Raw genomic sequence first — 23129 nt, forward strand, 5'->3', positions numbered from 1 at the left:
AGATTTATACGATCGAACCGACCGCCACCCCCGCGGCCCCCGATGCTCCAGCTTCTTCTCCTTCTTCTGTCCTCTCCGCGGCGCTCTCCGTGTGTTGACGCGAGTAATTTGTTGGTCTGCATGCTGAATGAATTATAAATTTGTTATCGGCCAGCTGGAAACACCGTTGGATGATACAGTTTCGCGGAATCGTTTGATAGGTTGATTCGTGTTCGAGGTTCTTCGAAACGATTCCAAGTTAAATTGGATTTTTATAGGTTTGCTGGTTTTATCGATGATACGATGATTATCGTAGAATATGCATTATAGGAATCATTAGAACCGCAAGGTTAATATTGGGAATGTAACGATAGGCGAAACTGATCAAAACAGCAGCTTCGCTGTAAATGCAATTTGTTGTCTTCGCGTTAATTATTAAAAGTATGCTGGTACTTTTCGTAAACTTTATGTTGATTTTTGCGAAGCTTTTTTCCCACGCTGTATCGTTTATCGATGATTTTAATCAACGTTACAAAATTGAAATCCAAGAGACAATTCCTTTCTTCTTTTACATCTCGGATCGTCTTGTACAAGAATTCATCACTTGTGTTATAATTACGTAAATAGTACTTTTTTTGCCAACTTATCGTCAACGCAATTATAAACATCAGTTTCGACTTATTCTTGACAATGTATGAGTCACAGAGGAGGTTTCTCGACCAGTTTCGCAGGCCACTTAAAACGTGTCCGAAGGCGTGGCAGAACTTAATTACTGGTTAAACAGGAGTTCTTTCCGCCTACTAAAGTATAACCCGTCATAATCTTCGGGGGTTCTTTCGCTCTCGACCCATTACCCTGACAAAGGTATTATAGTTACGGCGGCTGGCCCCCAGTCAAGTAGGTTAGCCACTGGTAAATTACAGGTTTGTTTTAAAGCTGACCCTCGCAACCGTGCATCGATACCCTCTTAATTTATCCATGGTAAACGGGAATAAACTGTTTCCAAATTTTTTCTGTTCTAGTTAAGTCGTTCTTGACAATTTTTATCTCTTTGGCTTCTTTTCTATTTCAAGCACGATTCTCATATGGTGAGATACAGTTCTTTACGAAAGCTATTAACTAGCTGAACGATAAATTTGTTGTCGATAATACTTCGATAATAAAAAAATTACCAGATAAGATGTACTTCAATTATTAATAATTTATAACCAGAAGAATCTTTTTCATAGCCAAACGAAACGTTCCATTCTGGAAGGGTCAAAGTTGATATGTGAATTATTACTATTCGTGCGTGTGAACAAATACGATCGAACTTCTGAACAAACAAGTGCAAGATACAAACAAATAAACAGAACTATAAAAGATCGTGAAAAGTATAAACAAGCAAATCAAAGGTACAATTAAATAACCAAAGGATCGTATAATTAATTGTTTGAGATGAATCGAGATTAAAATTGGCCCGAAAATAAATTAAAAAAGAGCAGAGGATCTTGAACAACAAACAATTTCTGTTTTGCTTCAACTGGCAATCACGAATAACTGTTCATAAGACTAAATTTTCTGGAAAAGCGTGGAGCGCCATAACGCTTTAACGAGGTTGTTTTGCATGACGATGGGCTCGTCGTGAGATCGCCGCTGTTTTCCTCGATTTGTCTGATTACCATGAGAAGCATCGGTTCGCAGGTATGTCATGGAGAAACAATGAAGGCAAACGAAGCGAAACGACGTCTTCTCGTTTCGTTGTGGAACGATCGAGAGGAACGCGGAGTGGAGAGAAATCTCGCTGATTCCACGTTGGAAACTGGGGATTTGGAACGGTTAACTAGCCGAAGAAATCACGAAAGCTCGTTACTATTTTGTTACGTCATCGTCTTACTTGACGAATTATCTACGAAATCTCTACGATTAAATAAATTGCATATGATTGCTCAATGACTCGTCGCTTATTCAAAATGTTAAAAATTCTAGATCCGATATGCTAATGAGATAATTCTATTCTTAACTTATCAGCGAAACTAAGCAGTGACACAACGTAAAGTGTCAAACACTGTAAAATACTTTGATTTCTTCAAATGTTATAAAGTTGTGAGATAACAGAAGAAGTAACAAATAAAATATTGGATGAGTTTTTGCAATTTTTTTTCGTAATTTGAAGCTGAACTAAAGTAAGCTAATCCAAGTTAAACTAAAAAATGTTTCTGCGTGTACGTAATGGCATACGTAACAAAGGGTTAACATCTAGGTGGGATACACTTCAAAACCCTTTCACCCCTCAACGTATTTCTCTTTTTCGTTATTACCGATAACACAAAAAAATTCTAAATACTGAATAATTCATAACCAGCTTGCTATAATTTTATTTCCAAAACAGACCGTCTCCCGACAAATTGTACGATACGATGCGGGCCTCTTCGTTCCCCATTCACGGGCTAAATCACCCCCACGTGTTGAACGAAGCGGGATCCATCGTCAATCTAGTAGTAATCGAGTATACCCTGGGCGAATTCGATCGTCGCGGATAACCAGCTTATCTAGATGTCGGGAATTAGGTGTATTGTAACGAAACTCGTTGTTGGACGAGCATCGAGGTCGAAACAATTAACCGGCGCGCGTAGGCGTGCAGGCATTAAGTAAAATCGAATTGCAATGACTATTCCGTGTCGTCTAATTGGCTCTCCGACGCTGTCTAACCGCGTTACCTTGCAACCCTTCCTATGTGTTTGTCAAGAGAATGTTCTCGAGGTAATTTGATATCATTAGAGAGTGTCGATGATGAAGACACGTTTCCAGTGCTTCCTTCATTAGGTTACTCGCAATATTAATTTGCTTGCAATGGGGGTTAGTCAGTTTTAAATTAGTAGCTTAGTAAGCGTTGCTATTTCTTAATTTTTTTTACTAGAAATTTACTATTCTTCCCAGTACTTTCTCAAGTACTTTTCTGTTTCTTTCGTTAGAACATAGTTGCTTTTTTCAGTAGAAACTTGTGTAATTGTGAAATCAATAGTTAACGAAGACAAGCTAATTTCAAATGAAAGAAACAAAGGCGCTAAAGAACAGGACATCCATAAATATAAAAGATTCTTTCCTTTTTATTGTTTAATTTGTAATTTACAAATTATCCAGCTACATATTCCGCAAATATAAATTTCTAACTAAATATAAAATATATAGAAAATTGATAATTTTAGAAACGGTACAGTCCTAAATCAACCCAATGTTTATTTAACCAATGTTTACTTAGTACGAGAATTACTTACATTACAACAGGGTATAGTACCATCACTTAAATTCAACATATAAATCATTTTCAATTGCACTCTAATACTTTTATCTTACTGTCATTTTTATTGCATTGCTCTTACTCATGCTGTGTTCGTCTCCTTAAAACTCGAAGACCGTTATTATATCAATGGAAGCAAGAGCATAGAACAGCAAGAGAACAAGTGCTCGAACCTTCAACATCTTAATTCGGCTTATCCCCGTAAAGGATGTTAACCCGATTAAAGAAATTCGGGCAGCGTGAAACGAAGTGTCCGTTTTGAAGGAAAGAAGTGGCTAAAGAAGAAAGAAACCAACTGTTTGTCGGTGGCCATAAAAGAAAACAGTTAATGCCGATGAAGCCTGGAAGCCGGACCAGATTGCGGATTTTTAATTAAGGAATAATTAAAACGGAGCAACCTCTCTGCTTTCCAACGTGCCAACGATAAATTAATAAACCGAGTTACCGTTTGTTGCTCTTGTCTGTTACGTTGATGTATAGCGGGACCAAGTTCGTTTCGCGATAATAAGTTTGTAATTAAAGCGCGGCTGTGCCTTTATCACGAGAGACCCTTCGTGTCTTGCAAGTTATGGAATGTCGTTTAACACGAGGATACCAGAAAATTATTGCGGCGATCTCGTCGACAGTCTCTTTTGCGGATTAAAACTAGTATTAATCAACGAACACGAATAAATATTTAGGTACGTCGAAGTCTAAGTTTTGAGTAAGTCTAAGTCTAAGTATTTATAAAACCATGGAAAATTCGCAAACGATATTATTATCGTATATCTTAAATATTTCTTCTTTTTATTTTTTATGTTGTATACGACGAAAGGTGTGCGATCCTCTTGAGGCAATTTACGAATAAAAAGTGAATCACAAAGACACGGATTGCTTGCAACAGATAAATGACAACTATTTATATGGAATATTCGTCTAAAATTTGACGGAGACACGCGATCAAGAGGGAAGATACACACGTGGACGCAGCCAAGTGCGCTGGGAGCCTTTGCGCTGTATGCACGCGAGCTTAAATCCAGATTAGACGGATCACCCGGCAGGTGCCTAAATATCGATATAATTATAGAGTCGTTTCAGGCCTAGGTAGCAGCCTTGCCGATATCCTAATCCCGTTCTCCGCCCATTTAAACCTTCTAAGAATATTATAATTCGTGCGCGAAGCGACCGAGTGGCTTAACATTACGTTTATCACCAGAGAACTGTAACAAAATGAAGCTTCGTCGATCGGAAGAAAACAGTTGCTTCACGTTACAATTACCAAGATTCAAAACGATCTATTTGCAAATTTTATTTGCTAATAGCGTTAAGACAATACGAAATTAGTGGAAGTAACATACTTTTCGATCGAAATGGATGAAACACTTTTTTGTTTTTCTTATTATTATTTAATTTGTACCTTACAATTTGTACAATTGGATATGATGAAACACGTGAAAGTAAAAAATAGAGAAACTGAATTATTGGAAATTTCTTGAGAAGCACGATATCCTTTTGATTGTTCTGTGATGGACGGTGTTGTTGGTTAAACCAATAATGAGACGAGTTAATTTAATTAACTATATTTACAGATATTTTAAAGCGTAGAATACAAAGTTAATTGCAAGCATTGTTCGCTTGATGATACTCGTTATAAGATTAATTTGTTATACTACTTCGCTCGACTGACTGACTCATTGACTTGAAACTGATATTCATTCGCACTACTGGTAACTCGTGGAGACTTGGTCGTCTATTTATACTGGTCGAGGGGGTACCGAAAGGTCTGAACTTGTCGCCGATGGTAGGTTGCACGTGACAGTGAAATTGCTTTGTCCAGAGATTGTTTATTACATTGTGTGCGTGGTGCAGTGTTAATCCTCTGTGGCAGAACAACTATGCAAATCATCATCGTACCGCAACGTCCTAATATGCCGCTACAGTTCTTTCAATTTTTAGATTTTCGTGCAAAGAGATAAACTCTGTCCTTCGTACTTTCGAAGAACGTTCTGCAGAGAGAAGTGGCAGCGTAAGTATACCTGTGCGAACAGTCCGCGGACACGTGTACGGTCAATTAAAAGCTGGCTTCCAGAGATGCGAAGAGAGGATCGAGAAACGTGCAGGATAGAAAATTCCTGGCGCGGAAGCCGACCAATTAAACGGGATATTTATCTACACGCGATAACCACAGCGACGACTCAATTACGACTGTGTTCTCTATCGTCCAACGGAAATATAATTGCGGTTTCATTGCTTCTAGCGTCTGTATTTCTTGCAACTGCGCCCGATAAACTTCGTATAGTTGCAAACGATCGACGGTGCAACAAAAAATCATCCATAGGTTTCAAAAGTGCCGGCGAATCTTGATATTCTATTTCTTATCTCAACGAACAGATATTGCTCGTTAAATATTAGGAAAATTCTTATGAAGTTCAAATAATCTGCTTTTGTTATCGTCTAAACGTTGTTACCAGTATCGTTAAGTTTGTTGTCGATACTTTCAAGACTTAATCCTTCAGTTGTCATAGTTACTTTACCAATCCCATTTTCCTGTAAACTACTTCCTATTTCTTAGTTCTGTTACAGGTTAGAAATTATTTTCGTACCTGCACGGTTATTTTTAATATTTCATTGCTTCAACGAACACCATGAAAGTTTGTTTCAACGATAACTCTATGCAATATGTTCACTTTATGTCGAAAGGCACCCTGCTGGTATCACTGGGTTCTACCTAAATGTAGTTAGAAGCTGGAACATCATAATAATATTACTAAATACTGTCCGCATTTATTGCATAAATGTTATACAATAATGTACGCTTGAAATGCATATAATTTACATTAATCTTCTTCTTAATATCCCCATGGCGAAACTATTCAAGCAACGCGAAACGTAAATTTACCTCGTCAATTTTAGCCACATTACCGGACTTGGCGTTGGAATAAGCGGATTTAATGGATACGAGTACATTCGGTCTACTAATTAAGACAAATATCGGAATCAGAGAATTAAACTCTGTCCAGAGATCGGTAAACTAGGAATCATCCCTTAAACAGATTTCACTAAAAATATCGTATATTTACAGTCGCTCGTCGTCGCAAACTCATCGAAAGAGAAATGTCGGAACTTCGAAGGGGTTGAAAGGGGGCGCAAGAGGAGGGAAGTGGAAGAGTGACGCGGCAGCGACGATTATAAATTCAAGCTGAAACTTATAATCGTGTTTGTTTTAATTAGAACCGCAGCGTGCGGCTGCGTTCATTTAAGACTCGAAGTTGGCGGGCCCCCGCTCGTTTCAGCCAACGTTCGTTGCAGCCAACCCCCCGGAAGCCACCAGGCCCCGTAGTCTCGACTCCCGTTAATTTCGTGCCAGGCATTAGTACGTTAATAAACCGTTATTTATTGGCGCGCTCCTTAAGAACATTTATTTCTCCCGGTTCCGACGCATTTTCCGCCGCGCCTTCGTTGCACACTAAATCAACCACCGATCTCGCTTCACCGAAGCGGTTGCTCGCGCGAATAAATCTACCGATTCCTTCTGCTTTTTTTTTCTCTTATCCGCGTTTCCGCCCCTTTCTGAGAGAGGTCTGTCTGAAAGGTCACGAGGATTCCTCGTTTGCTTTCCTTTGGTTCTTAATAATATAATTATATGCTTAATAATAATGACTTGAGAATAGGAATTAGTATAATAGAGTTTACACTTTGATTATTACGTTGGTCATATCACATCGCGATCTTAAAATACCTACAGTTAAAGAAGAAATATCCAAATTCAGTAATAGATATAACATAAGAATTAACAATCACCAAAAGCCACTAGTTATTCAATTACTTGACACGACGGATCAGATCCGCAGGCTAAAAAGACATTACCCTTTAGTTTTAAACATTAGATTTAGCCAGAACAAAACAAATGATAATCATTTATTATTCACGTTATAGTACCACGTCAGAATAATTTACTTATAATTTTCAATGTAAAATTCTTCCAAAAAAAAATTTTTGACCAGCCACGGTTTCTCCTGTGACGCCACGGTGGTCATTAGTGACCGGAGCGCTTGAATTTTTTACAATTGTAAAAATTGAATGAAAATTGACAGTTAGGGCATTTTGAATATAACCGATAAATAGAAGATACTTTGAACTAAAAAGTGCCCCATTGAACGATTAAACATTTTTAGTAGAACATCAATAAAAAAAATGAGAAGAAATCTTGTATCTAACGGTGCACTGTGTTTGCATCCATATTTTTGAGGGGTAATCTACGAATATTATTATAAACATACCTTAGAAAATAATCGTAAATGCTGCTTTATAATCATATCATTTTTTTTTTTTTTTTTCTTTATTTGGAAGAATTTTACATTGAGAGTTATAAGTAAATTATTCTGGCGTAGTACTATAACGTGAATAATAAATGATTATCGTATGTTTGATTCTAGCTGAATCTGACGTTTAAATCTGAAGGGTAATGTCTTTTTAGCCTGCAGATCTGATCCCTCGTGTCAAGTAATTGAGCAACAAGTGGGTTTTGGTGGTTGTTAATTCTTATGTTATATTTATTACTGAATTTGGATATTTCTTCATTAACTGTAGGTATCTTAAGGTCGCGATGTATTGTTTCGTTGGTAACATACCAAGGTGCATCTATTAAGAATCTTAGAATTTTTTATTGGAATCGTTGAAGAATTTCTATGTTGGAACTACTCGCTGTTCCCCAAAGTTGGATCCCATAGGTCTAAACAGGTATTAATATGGCTTTATATAACATTATTTTACTCTGCACGCTTAAAATCATATAATTGAAGTTAGAAGTGTGAACATACCTTACTATTATATATAGAATGAGCAAATACTGTTTACTAATATTTTCTACACGTTTTAACAATATATTCTGGACGTTTTGTTTATATATGTTGAAGTGATCGCCACTTCTAAGAAAACTCTACATCTGGTCTTCGGTTTTCTCAAGCGCTGAGGTCATCGATAGCGCATAGACAAAAGAATGCGTCGATGACAAACCATAAGCGGTACACGTGCGACGTTGGCTTCGGCGTTTTTTAGTCTCAGGGTAACGTTGCTAGCGTGCGGATCTCGATCAGTTTACGTTGTATTCCACACTTTGTACTTTAATATTCACAATATATATATACTTACAATACCTTACAATTTACCCACGCGTTTCTTTAATTCCACATACATTGAATAACCTTAACAATATATAACCGATAAATAGAAGATACTTTGATATAAAAAGTGCCCCATTGAACGACAAAACATTTTTATTAGAACATCAATAAAAAAAAAAAAAAAAATCAGAACAAATCTTGTATCTAACGGTGTACTGTGTTAAAACACTTTAAACATAAATGTGACCTAACTGTTTAACATTTTTTTTATAGCACTCTCTGCAAAATTTTCGTGCCAGATATGCTTGCCCTTCTTTCTTCTGCTTTTCGTGTCGTAATCTTTGTTGAACAAGTATATTTGACGGCTCTGATGAATGGCACTGTGTAAGGTGCACTGCGAGTGCCATTCTAAAATCTGATACCTTGATTTTTGTTTTTGTTGTTTGTTTATAGAATATTATCGCATTTGAAATTGATGTATTTAACAGTAACACTAAAGCTAATTGTATATACCACTTGAGGGTTCTTCTATGTGGTGTAGAATATGCTATTCCTCTATTGTAATCTACCACTACCATTGGTTTCTCACAAACATAATTTTCTTTTATTTCTACCATTTCAGCCGAATGTTTCGTCGAAGTCATAAAGATAATCATAATACTGTTTACTAATATCTTCTACACGTTTCAACAATATACTCTGGACGTTTAGCTTACGACGAAATAACGAATGCGAATGGTTTGTTGAAATAAACGAAGTCTTGTTATAATATGTCGCTATCAATTGTTACCAAGGCACCACGATGGTCACGGGTGACCATCAATAAGATAAACGGTCCATTGGGGAAGAATGTTGTTTTACATCATTAATTTATTATTATTTTACCATTATATGCTTTGAATAATAAAAATACTCCCGTGGCGAAACAGTTAAAGTGCTAATATACGTGATTGGGTTCTGATGTTAATTTCACATAGGAAGGTTCAGAAAAGAGTTTCAGTCAAGGATTCTTCGTTTGCTTTGACTTGTTCCTATTCTTTCGAAACATCTCGAAATTTCAATGAATTTTTACGATCTTTCGTTGGTGCCGGGATCGCCAAATCAAGTTTAGTCGAGGAAGATTTATTTTTTTTTAATCGCTTCGTTGATAGCTTCCTAATTGAAATTTTCGTGGTTTTTTCTTTCCATTTGGAGTTTTGAATGAAGTTTAAAATAGACAGGTTGATTAACACTAGAACTACCATACCAATCAAATTGACTGGTTTTACAATTTTATTTTAAAATTCCAACTTCATGTCATATCTTTTTTTCCGCAATGATGTAATGACTTTCGTAACTATAACTAAAAGAATAATATAATGAATTTTATTTTATTTTTTATTTATTCAAGCTGAAAATAATTTTGTATCAAGGTTACTTATACCAATACCAATCAAAATGATTGGTACTTGCCAAAGTGTAAAAGAGTCCTGCAATCTATTTATCGAACTCCAATTAACCAGTTTCCTCGTTTTGTACAACTTCCCACACGTTTTTAAAATTTGTACTGCGTATCATTCAATATGATGATATCAGTTATCAGGAAAATTCCGGATCGATCGCTACATCGTTAGATGCTAACACTAGAAATACCACAGCAGTCAAAATGAATGGTTCTACGATTTTATAAATGTGTCAACCCTCATTTAGGGATTCCAGATGGATTAATAATACCAAAAATGTACTACATAACATGGAATTCCTTCTGTAAGAAAGTAATAAATCAATAAATATAAAAATATTCTATTATTATGTATTTTTTTAAATCCAGTCATTTTCACTAGTTTTGGTAGAAATAGCTTCGTGTTGACTATCGGTAGTTCTAGTGTTAAACGTATCAAATTCAGAGTGGGAGAATTGAATTTCTGAGCAAATTGCTCCATTCATAGTCTTTCGAATTGAACTTTCCATTTTCGCTTAGATTTCTACTTTAAATTTGAAGTACACTTTTTTAAATCAAATTTCCCTTATTCCATCGACAGTCGTTCAATAGAATTTGAAAGTCCTTAAGACAATAATTCGAGGCAAATATCCAAGCAAACGTGTGTGAGTGCACGTTTCCACCTGGTTGTTTTAGGAGCACGCCGCACGGATTTCACGCGGATAGGTTTCAAATCGCGGCAAATCCCATCTCGTGCATCGTTCGCTCTGGATTTTCGCCCCATTATCCCGGAGGACGACGATCCTGTGCGATGAATGGAACCCTTCGTTTCACGATCCTCAACCAGTTACATCCTGCTACGTTGGATAGGAAGGCAAAACGGTGTGTAATCACTGTCGTCGGATTACGGTGATACCATTCCTCGAAGAATGACACGCTGCATGAATCCCTTCGTCCTTTTTTTGGATTACGCGAATACGGTGCGACGTTGATACGTTTTAGTTTGATTCTAGTGAAAAACGAAATCAGCTTGTGGGGATAGAGGAGGATCATGAAGAATTGGGGAAGTCGAGTGAATGTAGATTGACTCGAAACTTGTTGAACGAAGAAGAAAAAGGTAGAAAATGAATAGTTTATTGTTATTCCTTTTTTCTTTCTTCTTCTTCCTTTTTTTTTATATATAATTGATAATTTTCTGAAGCGAATCATTAGGAATATACGTAATACCTAATTTATTAGGGGTTGTAATAGTTCGAATAGGGTTAATGGTACTAGAGTACAAGGACTGACACCTGGCATTGAAGAGACGCGTTGTTGAGGAGTTATCCACTGATCTCTGAGCGAGTGAATGGTTTTTGATTACCGACATTGGGTAAGTTTATTCATTTCTTCTGCTTTCCTATTTGGATGTAAAATAAAAGATACGAATAACAAAGATGTAATAAAGATTATAAAAATAATTATGTTTGATTTACAATTATTTGACAAATAATGCATCAACAGTCTGTCTGCTTACCACGAAGGATAAATGATTGCCATTTTCGATTGTGTAGCTGCACGATGACATCGCAGCCGGTAATACACTTTCATTTATCAATTCAATTTATTAAAAATATATTTGTAATAATATATATAATAATATTGTAAATTCTTAAAGCTTCTAAAAGAAAGAAATAAAATATTTCTCAAAAAAATAAAAACTAGGATATATGTGAAAAAAGTTTGATACTGTTAATACATAATTTATTTGTCAACACGAATTTTCCATAAATATATCATATATCAACATTCATCATATATATAGTTTTTGCTTGCATAACTTGCATAATAGTATTCTCTTACAGCACATACATCTTTGTCTTATTTCTTATTATTTTTTTTTTTTGTATTCTTATTCTTCTGTTTTTATTTCTTTGTAGTATAATTCTTTGTACCGATCCGAGTTGCACTTACGAGCTCATAGCGCGCACCTGCCGTACCATTTTCCTTAACAGCGAAATCCATTTTTGCAGATCGAAACACTGTTTCGGTATAATCGAAAATATCGATGTATCCCGTTCCATTTCTTTCCTTTCCATTTTACACGATATGCCCGGATATGTCTGGCGGAAGTCACTTGTTTTATTGTCTTTTGTACTTTGAAACTAATCAATTTTCCTCGCATTCAATCTGCAAAAATATATTCCTCCTCGTCTTGCATCTTTTCAAAGAAACTTCAACGTTTCATCACAGCCCTTAAAAGCTATCATTAAATAAAGTCACGTTAATATTGTCACGAGTGAAATTTTATCCAATCACGTTTTCTTCTTCTTTTTTCTTCTGTATTTTAAAAATTGATAATGCGAGAGAAATGGAATCTTCGTTAAATTGTTTCCAATGAGTGTAAATAACATTGCGATGGTACTATCGAGGGACGATAATATTACAACAAAATTCGCGCAGGTTGAAATGTCACGCATAATAGCCTTTAAGGGTTCGATTCTCTGATATTATAAAATTGTACACGAGCAGAGTAATTCCACTTGAAGAATTACAGTAGAATAAAATTAATCTTCTGCTGTCGTTAATCTGAAATTATCACAACGCAGATTAATTTTGGGAATTAAAATTTCAAATGAGAATATTTTTTAATAATTTCAGAGAGCAGAATGTTACAAAGTGGGAACGAGTACGCTCGTTCCTATTATAAATTCTGTATCGCGCGGCCCACGCGAATGTTCCGACATCATAAATTCCTTTAGTTTCCTTACTCTCCTTCTTCTTTACTTCCCCCCGCCCCCCGGCTCGTTTTCTTGTTTGTTCTCGCGGTTTAAAACGCGAGACCGCTGCAGGTAGATGCATCTTCATATAGTTTAGATATACTGCTAATCGACACGCTACAACTCTCGGCCAGCAAGAGTTCATTTCACATTATTTCCTCCTGGTAATCTACTACCATACATTATACATTATATAGTATATGTTACGCTTATATAGATATTTTTTCTCCATTTTCTTCTTCTTTTTTTTTTATTTTCTATCTGCTTTTACTTAAGTTTCTGCGGACATTCCAACACACCGATATATGCGTGTATATGTAACAACACCACTTCGCCGTTCTTTTTGAACCGTTCACGGTCCAGAGGCCAGACAGTCATTTCTCACGCGAAAGGCAGTGCAAGCATCGAATCTACTGCGTTTTACCTTTCTGTCAGCTTTCAATTTTTCCTTAGACAACCGCGGTAGCCTAACTAATAACGCTGATACGTCTTGCAACACGAACGAAGACTGATATTAACGAACGAAATATTTTACTTTGGAAAATTTGTCAACAAAGTTTCTGAAAGTTCTTCCGGCCTTTTGATCGATTACAGATTCGACCATCTGATCATCGATTTACCGATTTTTCACGCAGCTTGCGAAATTACGTAAACACAGAATACTTCGACGGTTATTCTTACACAATGCTCGTACATTAGAAGAAAGCTGTTATAATTCGTCGCAAAGTAAACTGACAGATCTCTGAGACTCTCCTGATCTTCTTTCGAATTCATTAAAGGAATTTCATTTTGACGATTTTCTCGGGAGAAGACTCGTGTCAGCGAAGCACGAAACTAACGATCGGCTGATTCGAGCGATCGATGGCAATGACTGTCCCGGTTCCTCTTTAATGATAATTAGAAATCTAACGGTACAACACTGGCCTAAGGTCTATGTACCAATCACAGCGACACAGAACGTGTGGAATGTTTACCTACGTTTAGAGTTAACATTAATCTAGCTGCGTATATTATAAATATACGTATATGTCTGTGTATACATTAGTTATGTATGTACATCTACGTGTAACATATACAACATACAAACATCGCTTACGATTTAATTAAAATCTTTTGAACGAGTCAAAAGATACTCTTTCTCTCTGGCTATAGAATTATTTCATCTTGTAATTAATTCTTCATACATTCTGCAAACATTAGTGGTTTCTTCTTTTTATTTTTCATTTTTTCTCCTTTTTTTCTTTTAATATATATATTTTTTATATGTATATATATATATGTTTGTGTATATGTATTTAGTATATCGACCACTGATTGTACGATTAGGATTTGTGTCGGGCACAACAAGCAATCACATTTAGACATCCCCGCGTTGTATTCGCCTGTTTCATCTCTTTTATATTATCAACTATGGAGTATTGGGATCGTGTTAAAAAAGTTAATTCTCTTGATATTTTTCGCTATGATTGTTCTTCGGTGTCGTTGTTGGCTGTTTCATCGAGGATCCGATCGAATAGAACGCGGGGCGAGACACGTAGCGTATAAATGCGTCGTTAGCACGCGACTAATTAGGCGTGTGTTACACGTGTACTTAAATCTAATTCTCCTACTTGCAAGACATTTCCACAGAGAATTTCTATTATTTTCTTTTGAAACGGCTTGCAGGTATTTTTAGAGACAACGACTGCTCTTGAGATCTTGCAAGGACAAGGAAATTTTGACGGTATAGTTTGACAATAAAAAAAAAAAAAAAAAAAAAGAAAAAAATTCGTATTACCCGCAACGTCTACTTCGAATTAAAAAAAGCACGAATTTTGATAAAATTCTACGGTTAGAAATTATTCCATGTATTTGATGTTTAATGCAATAATAATGATTCGATAAATTCCTAGTAATCCTGGAAACTTCCTTTCGGAGGAAGACCACAGAGCAACTTTTCCGATACACGATCCGCTAAACCCAAATCGAATCGCGTTAATATATTAGTCTATCCAATTATATCCTCCTCCCACGTCATTTACTTTCGTTAAAATAATCCTATTACACCTGGTTTATCCTTCGAAACTTCGAATTGACGTATAATTTGCCCGATACGGATTTAGCCGATCGTCGATTCGATAAGTAATTATACAGTGACGTATTTATTGTAACAACGTTCAAGCTCAAACGACGATTGTATGGATGCGCTGGCAACTTTCCTTGCTCTTTTATGAATCTTAAAATTTACATATTTTAATTATTCCTCTTTTATAGTACACATCTGTCACGACAACATTTTTCTCTCTTTCCTTAAGCTAAGTTTCCTTATCGTTTAGACGTTTCATTTTTTCTTACATCTTATACTCCGATGTTAGACGGCTCGAGTGTAAATCGTTCAAGATCGGAATATGTTTGTACAAATACGTTTACAGCGTGTTTAGGTGTGAGTGTGTATAAGTATACCATTTTCGCTTAGATAGCTTAGAGTAATCTTATCGTAGATAGTTATCTCATTTTTTTTCTTTTCCTAGTTTTGTAATTATCGTAATTAATAGGATTACTTCGCTAATGGAAACATTGACTTCACAGGAGTAGTTACGCAGTTTCATAATATCTGTCGAAGACTTTCCTCTCGAGTCTTCTTCTAAAGAAGAGTATTAACCTTCTTCCTTAGGGGGACATCGGTTATTTTGTGCGCAGCAAATTCGCGACAACCTCGAGTATTTCGAAATTAATCGATCTGGGAATTTATTCAGAAAATAAAAAAGAAGAAAATAGAAGAAAAGCTTATCGACCAAATGTTCGTGCAATAAAAATTTCTGTATTCCAAACGAAGTTTACATGGAGTTGAGAAAATAAGTAGAATCGAAGAAAATAATTTGAAGAAATATAGAAAAATTCTAGCAATTAGAGGATTAGTGAAGTTTAAAGAAAATTAAAAAAATTCTAAAGGAATGTTAATAAAACCAGAGGAAGTCTAAGAAGATTATTAAAAAAAACTGTAAAAATTGCAAGAAAGGTTTCTTTTCTTAACTTAAACAAATGTGAGAAACCATAGAAAATGAGTGGATCGGAGGGGAAACGTGATCTACTCGAAGATTTCACGGTACCTAACAAGTACAAACATTACAGCCGTCTTGCCTACGATACATCTACTCCTAAATTGACTACGATTATTGACTCGTAACGTTTGTCGCGTAAAAAACCTCTAAAATCATTCAATGAAACAAGGACTCTCACGATTCTCACGTTTCGCATGATCTACGCGCGTATCTTTTTCTCTCTTTCGCTTTCTCTCGTCGTTTCTCTCGGCATTCTTCTACCCACGTCGATAAAAAAATATATAAAAATCCATCGTGCGAAACACGTTTCGTCTGAAAGGAAATATACGATCTTTTTTCTTCTTTGGTGCCGGGCCACCAACTAAACCGAGCGATATCGTTTCTGTAAAATAGATTTGTAAATTCTCTTAACGACCTGCTTACACGTTAATTTACGTATCATTTATTTATAGACTTACGTATAAGTGTCGATTTCATGTACAAACCGCCACCTCATCACAATAGTTGAAGACGAGATTCGAAAACTGCCATTTGATATGAAATCTAAGAGAAAGGAGAAACATAAAAGCTACTTTTTTTTTTTTAGATGCAAAGCAAAAGTACTTTCTACGTGTTATTTATCGTAAAACTTTGCATCACCTGCTTTCAAATCTATCATACTGCGAACGTTTCTAAATTATTGTAGGAAATCAAGCGTCCTTCTACTCGATTTAGAAAAATATCCTCATCAAGAAAACCTTCTAACATTCCTGATTGTCCTGTTTGATTTTTAACTTCGCCATTTTACGTTTTACGTATTTTCTCTTTCGACTTCATGTACGAGCTAACCAAAGCTTATGAAAGTAGCAGCGAGTAGTGAGACTGCATATGACAATGGGCAAACGCTTATTTTACACGCTTCCTCTTAGTCAGACAATAGCGAATATTTTAAACTAATGTTTTAAACTAACTCACCAATTTAATTAGAAAAAAATCGAGCTATAATATTTGGAAACCGAGGAAGTACTTCCTTACCATCGAATAGAATCTGGCAAATAAATTGTAAATAATTGAGAAATAAATTGTTGAGAAATATTCGAAAATCAAAGATTAAATGCTGACTCAGTTTAGATCTAGCGTTTCTTAAATCTTAAACTATCATCTTGCTCAACGACTATATCGTTGATACACGTTGCACGAGAGAATTGTTCAACGATCACATGCATATATCTGCTGGCTTACCGAGTTAAATTATATCCTAACGAGCTTACGAGCTAATTTATTGTCCATTCTGGAACATTTCCTAATATTATTTATTGTCTGCTCACACAGTATTGTCGGTTATTATTAAATGTTACATTATTCCTCGCTTAAAACTACCTGTTGTCTGGATACTAAGGAAGACTTTTATCCTCTAACGCGTCTTAGGGATGAAAAGTGAGCATTTCATTCGAGAAAAGGAACCGTTCGAATGATTACGAAACGAGAGCAAGCGTCGTTACTTCCGGAAACGGCGGAGCGGAAACACGTGGAAGCATCCTTTTACCTAGCGACGGTAAAACGTTCTCCATTTTATACAAACTGAAACCTCTATAGATAAATTGTCCCTTACGAAATATCTATGAAAAAACTCACGTAAAAAACAAGCTTCGTATTTCGAACAGTACAAAAAGTATCCCCGATGGAGAGAGAAAGACGGATAAGAAAATGACGCTACGAAAAAACGAGGTCGATTATTGTCCTCACCAACAATACCGCTATTCTTATCGCTTAGAAAAAGTCTAAGTCAATTAGTAAGGCTCCTAGATTTTCTTCTCATAAACAATATACATATCAAGTACAAAGTATACTCGTTTTTTAAAAACTATGTTCACTTCTTTTTTTTTTCATCTTCGTCTCATCTGGGTGCGGATCAAAAAAGTGCTGGTGCAGAGTATTGTCCCTAGAATTCAGTCAACATGTGTTAATCTAACGTCTAAGCTAGCCGAGTGCTCTAATGAATTACTACAAGCAGCGTTGTATCAGTTATAATATTAGATACTATTTTTGCTTATGCTTCGAATGCTTTCACTACGAATAAATGCCTTCGAAGCACGGGCTGGAGATTAGTATAGTTAGTACGTATATTTGTCAAGCTTTAAACAGGGAGCTGAGAAAATTAAATTTAAAATTATAGATATTATAATGTTAGAACTTAAATAATGCTTCCTCTAATCTAAATGATTGCTAAATTTTGCGATATCGGTAGATTGAAATCGTTGCAAAAATATTTTGCTAGATTATTAACTATGAAATAAGTTTCATTAAAAATAACTAAACCTAACAATTGAACGGAACTCAGCTCCGATCCTAACGCTTACATACTCTATCTTTGCATACGTATTTATGTATGTTTCTTCGGTCTATACTTACACATGTGCATTACATTACTATATAATTAATACACGCAACGCTAAACACGTATACATATTATAATTTACATCTACGTTAACAAACATACACCTTAGATTAACCATATCGATAATACTCTAAAGTAGATTCTTATAGTTAAACGAAACGTTTATTACGAATGCACTGATGCATCTCATGCAGTGTGTGCATAGTATTTTACCTACGTTGGGTGTGCGTTTGTAAAACTCGTACAAAAGTATCCGTAGAAGTTTTTTAAAAGCAGAAGCGACCGTGTCTTAATTCATGTCGCATCTTTTTGTAAAGAAATCACCATCCGTTTGTTCATTTTACGATCATTTTTAATTGTCATAGTTTCCAAATTTGCCATCGAACAGAGACGTTCTTTAGTAAAACGCACACCCATTGAATTATCGACCACTTGGTGGCACGTACGCGGTTCCTCGAAAAACCGACGGTGATAGAAAATTTTCTTTCTTATCTCTCTTTTTTTTTTCTGTAATTATTTTGTCGCATCTGATGCAGAATTTTGACCGTCTCTAACTTCGACGGGAAACAGTTTCGCTTAACTTACTTCGATTTTGGTTTTTCTTTTTTCAAAGTAGATGCGGGCGTTGACTTTCTAGAAAATGGTGACGAGAGCTCGTTGTCTGAAGCTTTTTTCCTCTTTAGTATGTTTCTGTTTATTTCACCTTTGCTTTTGCATTCTTACCTAAATTTCTTATCGTTAAAGTGTAAAAGAAGCTTTTAGAAATTGATCGACGTAGAATCGAAATTTGTCGACGTTCGTCTATTTTGAAGTTTCAAAGTACCCTCTGCATAGAAATGGAAATAGAATGCAAAAGTCTAAATTCATTGCTTAAAGCTATTGTCGTAGGAAATCGGAAAAATACGAAACCGTTGCTTAATCTACGTCCACCAATTTTCTACTTTGACTCTGAACTTTGCTTAAATAGTCGTACATGGATTATTAGAGCTTGATCACATTTGCATTCATCCTTAGTGTCGTCAGATTTATTGTCATTTAGAGAGAATGTCAGGAGTTCACGGTAAAAATACTTGTTGAAAGGAAAAAGTTTCATAGCTAAATGGAATACGAAGACTTTGAACTCGAGGCGTCTGTCGTAATTGAGATTGTATTGTCTTTATAGAGAAAGATATTCTCGAAAGATTCACCATTGTACAATGTTTCAAAATGTGCTATTCAAAAGGGAATTTGTATTAATATGTTTACATTTTGTCCTGGTAATAAACTGGAATCTTTACAAGCTAACAGATCAACATAAACGGCTGGAATAATTCCATCTACCTAAGTGTATAATTACTAATACCTTCAAAATACTTTTTCATGACACCTAACAAAGTTCTTTGGTTTCTTGACTAGATTTATTGTCATTCAAATTATTGTCTTAACTAAATACCTGAATACTTCTTCGGTGAATGACTCCTATTAACGCGAGTCATCGTCGTGGCGATCTTTATTCTTTAATTAGCCCATACCTATGTCAGAGTACTTGGCCATCTCACTGCGAATCCAGGGCACGTACTTTGGCACATAAGCGTACACCCCTGGTAGTTTCGGGTGAGCACACATTATACCCCAACTAACTATTCCACCTACGAACCATTTCTCTTTGTCGTGCTCGTCTTGGCACAGCAGAGGACCTCCAGAATCGCCCTATTAATTAAAAGGGAAAATTTGCTTAAAACTCTGACTTTAACGCTAGGACTATCAACAATTAAGATTTCTACCGAAGAAATCAAACGGAGTTTTTCTATAAAACTTTTATCAAAGAAATCGAAATGAATCGTATATGAAACGATATGCGTATAATGCAAGGAAAAAGACAAATTTTTATCTACGTATTTTACGAAACAAAATCATTTAAAAGAGCATTTAAAAATCATTTCCAAAAGAGCATTATTGTAAAATTTGACTGCTTCTATAAACAATCATAGCTGTGGTAGTTCTAGTATTAAAGATTAACGTCGAAATTTTTATTTGGAGAAATTATAGAATTTCCAAACTTACCTGGCACGCGTCTTTCCCTCCATCCGGATATCCAGCACATATCATTCCATCGGTGATGTTCAATTCCTTGTACATGATCCACAGATTACATACTTCTCTGTTTAAGACTGGAACTTGAACTTCGTTCACAGCTAGCTCGTATTCAGAAGCTATATAGAAATTGATCTCGTTAAAATTCTTGTATAATTTTAACAGTCGATACTTTACACTGTTAAGACGTATTACATACAGTCAGTATCGTTTTTCTTTCCCCAGCCAATCACAGTGCACAGTGTTCCAGGTATTAGGTGGGTATCAGCTGTTGGCAGACAGACTGGTCTTACATGTTCGTGAAACTGGACTCGTTTTTCCAACTAAAAATAATTGCAAATAAATTTTCCTTAAATAATTATTTCAAAGATATAAATTAAAGTCATATTAATTACTGTATACCTGAAAAAGAGCCACGTCGTTGTCCTGAGCGACACCTACATTGTAGTCTGGATGAGAAACGACTCTTTTCACTTTCAGCTTCTGACCAAGGTAAGTGTGCGAATGTCTTCTAGTAATTCCCAGTTGTATCGTCCACCCAGTTATATCAGTGTAACTGGTAAAACAACATTTCATTATTTTCTCTATGGTAAGTTCAAGTTTCTTAGAAAAATTGAGAAAGGTATACGATGACTAACTTTCCCACGCAATGAGACGCAGTGAGAACCCATTGATCTGCGATTAGAACCCCAGCGCAGTAGAATATCTGTTCAGGACCTCCAAGAAGTGCTGCTAGAAACGGCCAATCGCCAGGAGCTGATTCTACACCACCTACGATTCTCGTTTTCGCTTTCACGTGCCCATAAACCGTGTTTCTCCGCCCGCAAGCTGAATAGAATTTATAAATTTACAATAATTAAACGCATAGCTCGTTAACAGGTTCCAGATTTTTATTCCAATCTTTTTGCATATTAAAAATTATAACTTATAATTTTTATTCTTATAACTTATAACTTATAATTATAATTTTAAATATATAAAATAAAATAATAATGAAATATAACTTAGAATTTTATTAATATAAATTATAATTCATTTTGGATACTTCATGCGTAAAAGATCATAGTCTACTACTCATTGATACGTCGTTGAAAGTAGCGTACCATATTCTGAACAAGTTAACTCAGCAGTTGGATAGGCCTCTTGATCCGTGATACATTCTTGAAATTCTTTTAGAAGATTCGTTCGGTGTGTCTTAGATTCTCTTTGAGTGAGATTCATACCTTGCGCCATCAACCTGGATGAAAGCGGCGCCCTAAAACGATTTTGTGACAGATATCTGTCTTTCGTCTGACAAGATAATGTAATGGATATTTTATTGCGAATGTTCTTACGTGTATCCGAGCATGGAGCAGATGGTTTTAGCGGAATTTGAATCCCAGTAAGGAATACAGGCTGGCATGAACTTGCCCATTTCTGCGTGGTACACCTCCAGCCTTCCTTCACCCACGTCACCGTTTCTTTGACTCAGTCTCACTGGCAAAATATTAAAAAAAAGTATAATCCTCGTAATGATATTTAGTGGGCGAACAAAATTTCTGCGTTTATAAAATTACGCACAATTATTTTCAGTCTAATTATTACATTGTAGGATAAGTGTAATATATAATTTATTTTTATTTGTCTAATATATAATTTTACTAAACTCATCTTGAAATAATTTAACGCTATCTTTCAGCTTCTATTTTCCTCTTATTCAATTCTATATTTTTTTTTCCTACTAATCCTGACCATCCTGAACTAAACGAATATTCTACTTCAAATAAAACAACTACAACAAAAGTGCTTCACTTACGGCAATATCGCTCATCCTGACCCCAAGGACAATCCATCTCTCCGTTGCAGATGTGGTTAGCCGACATGCATCTTCTTTCCCCGCAATGCAAAGCAGACTTGGACATGGTGTTCATCGCCAGGATGGGTTTCTTCATGATCTTTGTGCTGTTGACGGAGGACGACGAGGAGGAAGAGGAGGCTGCACACTCGCCGCATTCAGTCTCGTCGCTGTGATCCGCACAATCCAAATAGCCGTCGCATCGCCAGTCAACCGGAATGCATCTGGTCCCATCGCATTGGAACCCACTGGTGCATACTGTGCATCGCGTGCATCAAGAAATGGCTAACAGTACAGTTCTTTTCTACATACTACGTACACTCGCGTTTCTCCTTCGTTTCTGTATTTTATTTCCAATTTTTCTCATCTTGTTTTTTACGTTTTTCCCTGTTCAGAGTTTTCGATGGTCGCGTAATGGAAGAGGAACAGATGAAACGTGAAAATGTAAAAAAATTGAAAGAATAGAGGATCAGAGAATGCATGATAAATGGCTGTGATTGTCTTCTGGTTGGGGATTTGCTCATTGTAAAGCTGAGATATTACGGGACGGTATAGTTATCCACTTTTTTAATGTCTTTGTATTGAGGTAATTAATGCAGGATCGATAATGTTAATCGTCGATGAGATCTTTAGATACAAATCTTCCCTTTCGAGCGAACATTTAAGCTTCTATAATATCACGTAATTTAGAAATTTGATGATTAGGTATGTACATTTTATTAAAGTAATTACGAAATTAATCTTCTTAGTTCTGAAATTAAAATTAGAGATCGTAGTTATATCAGTTATAATTTGTATCCTTATAAACAAACAGAATTCCGATTAAATTAGAGCGTAAGGATATTCAATCCTTAAAAGGATTTTTATCAATTTGCTTAAATATAAAATCATTTCTTTTAATTTGTCAGCTTCTTCGTAAGAAACTTCAATTATCGTAATTCCCGTAGTAATTACAATTAGAAGCAACTTAAAATACGCCATGAGAATATACTCGTACCAAGGCAAATATAATATCAAAGGTCTATTTAGCGAGTTAAATTTGTTCATGTTCTGGTTCTAGCAGCCATGAATCTTTCCAACGTATTTAAACATCGGTTTCCTCGTTGCAAAACGACGAAGATGTCGCGTTCACGGCTCTTTGATAAATGTTTATTCACCGCAAGTATATCGTGACGCTCGTTTAAGATACATGTACATAGTCTCTCGAAGCGAACTCCATAAAGCAGGCCAACGTCGAAAATCGCCCATAGCGCGATCGTTTAAT

At 35.7% G+C, this 23129-nt stretch overlaps 1 protein-coding gene and 1 long non-coding RNA gene across 2 annotated transcripts in view; one reads left to right on the top strand and one right to left on the bottom strand.

The window, feature by feature from the left end:
- LOC139986979 (uncharacterized) overlaps positions 1-22353 on the top strand; it is a 149383-nt gene extending 127030 nt beyond the window's left edge. The window contains exon 3 of the long non-coding RNA XR_011799763.1: positions 21877-22353. This is a non-coding gene — a long non-coding RNA (uncharacterized lncRNA). The remainder of the gene's footprint in view (positions 1-21876) is intronic.
- LOC139986954 (uncharacterized) overlaps positions 17771-23129 on the bottom strand; it is a 41705-nt gene continuing 36346 nt past the window's right edge. Inside the window, exons 12-19 of the mRNA XM_072002734.1 lie at positions 21827-22123; positions 21366-21507; positions 21135-21286; positions 20670-20859; positions 20434-20587; positions 20231-20354; positions 20002-20150; positions 17771-19647 (exon numbers count right to left, since the gene is read on the bottom strand). Coding sequence (XP_071858835.1) covers positions 19459-19647; positions 20002-20150; positions 20231-20354; positions 20434-20587; positions 20670-20859; positions 21135-21286; positions 21366-21507; positions 21827-22123 — 1397 coding nt within the window. The 3' untranslated portion in view covers positions 17771-19458. The remainder of the gene's footprint in view (positions 19648-20001; positions 20151-20230; positions 20355-20433; positions 20588-20669; positions 20860-21134; positions 21287-21365; positions 21508-21826; positions 22124-23129) is intronic.

The sequence above is a fragment of the Bombus fervidus genome, chromosome 4, assembly GCF_041682495.2.
Source record: "Bombus fervidus isolate BK054 chromosome 4, iyBomFerv1, whole genome shotgun sequence".
NCBI lineage: Eukaryota > Metazoa > Arthropoda > Insecta > Hymenoptera > Apidae > Bombus > Bombus fervidus.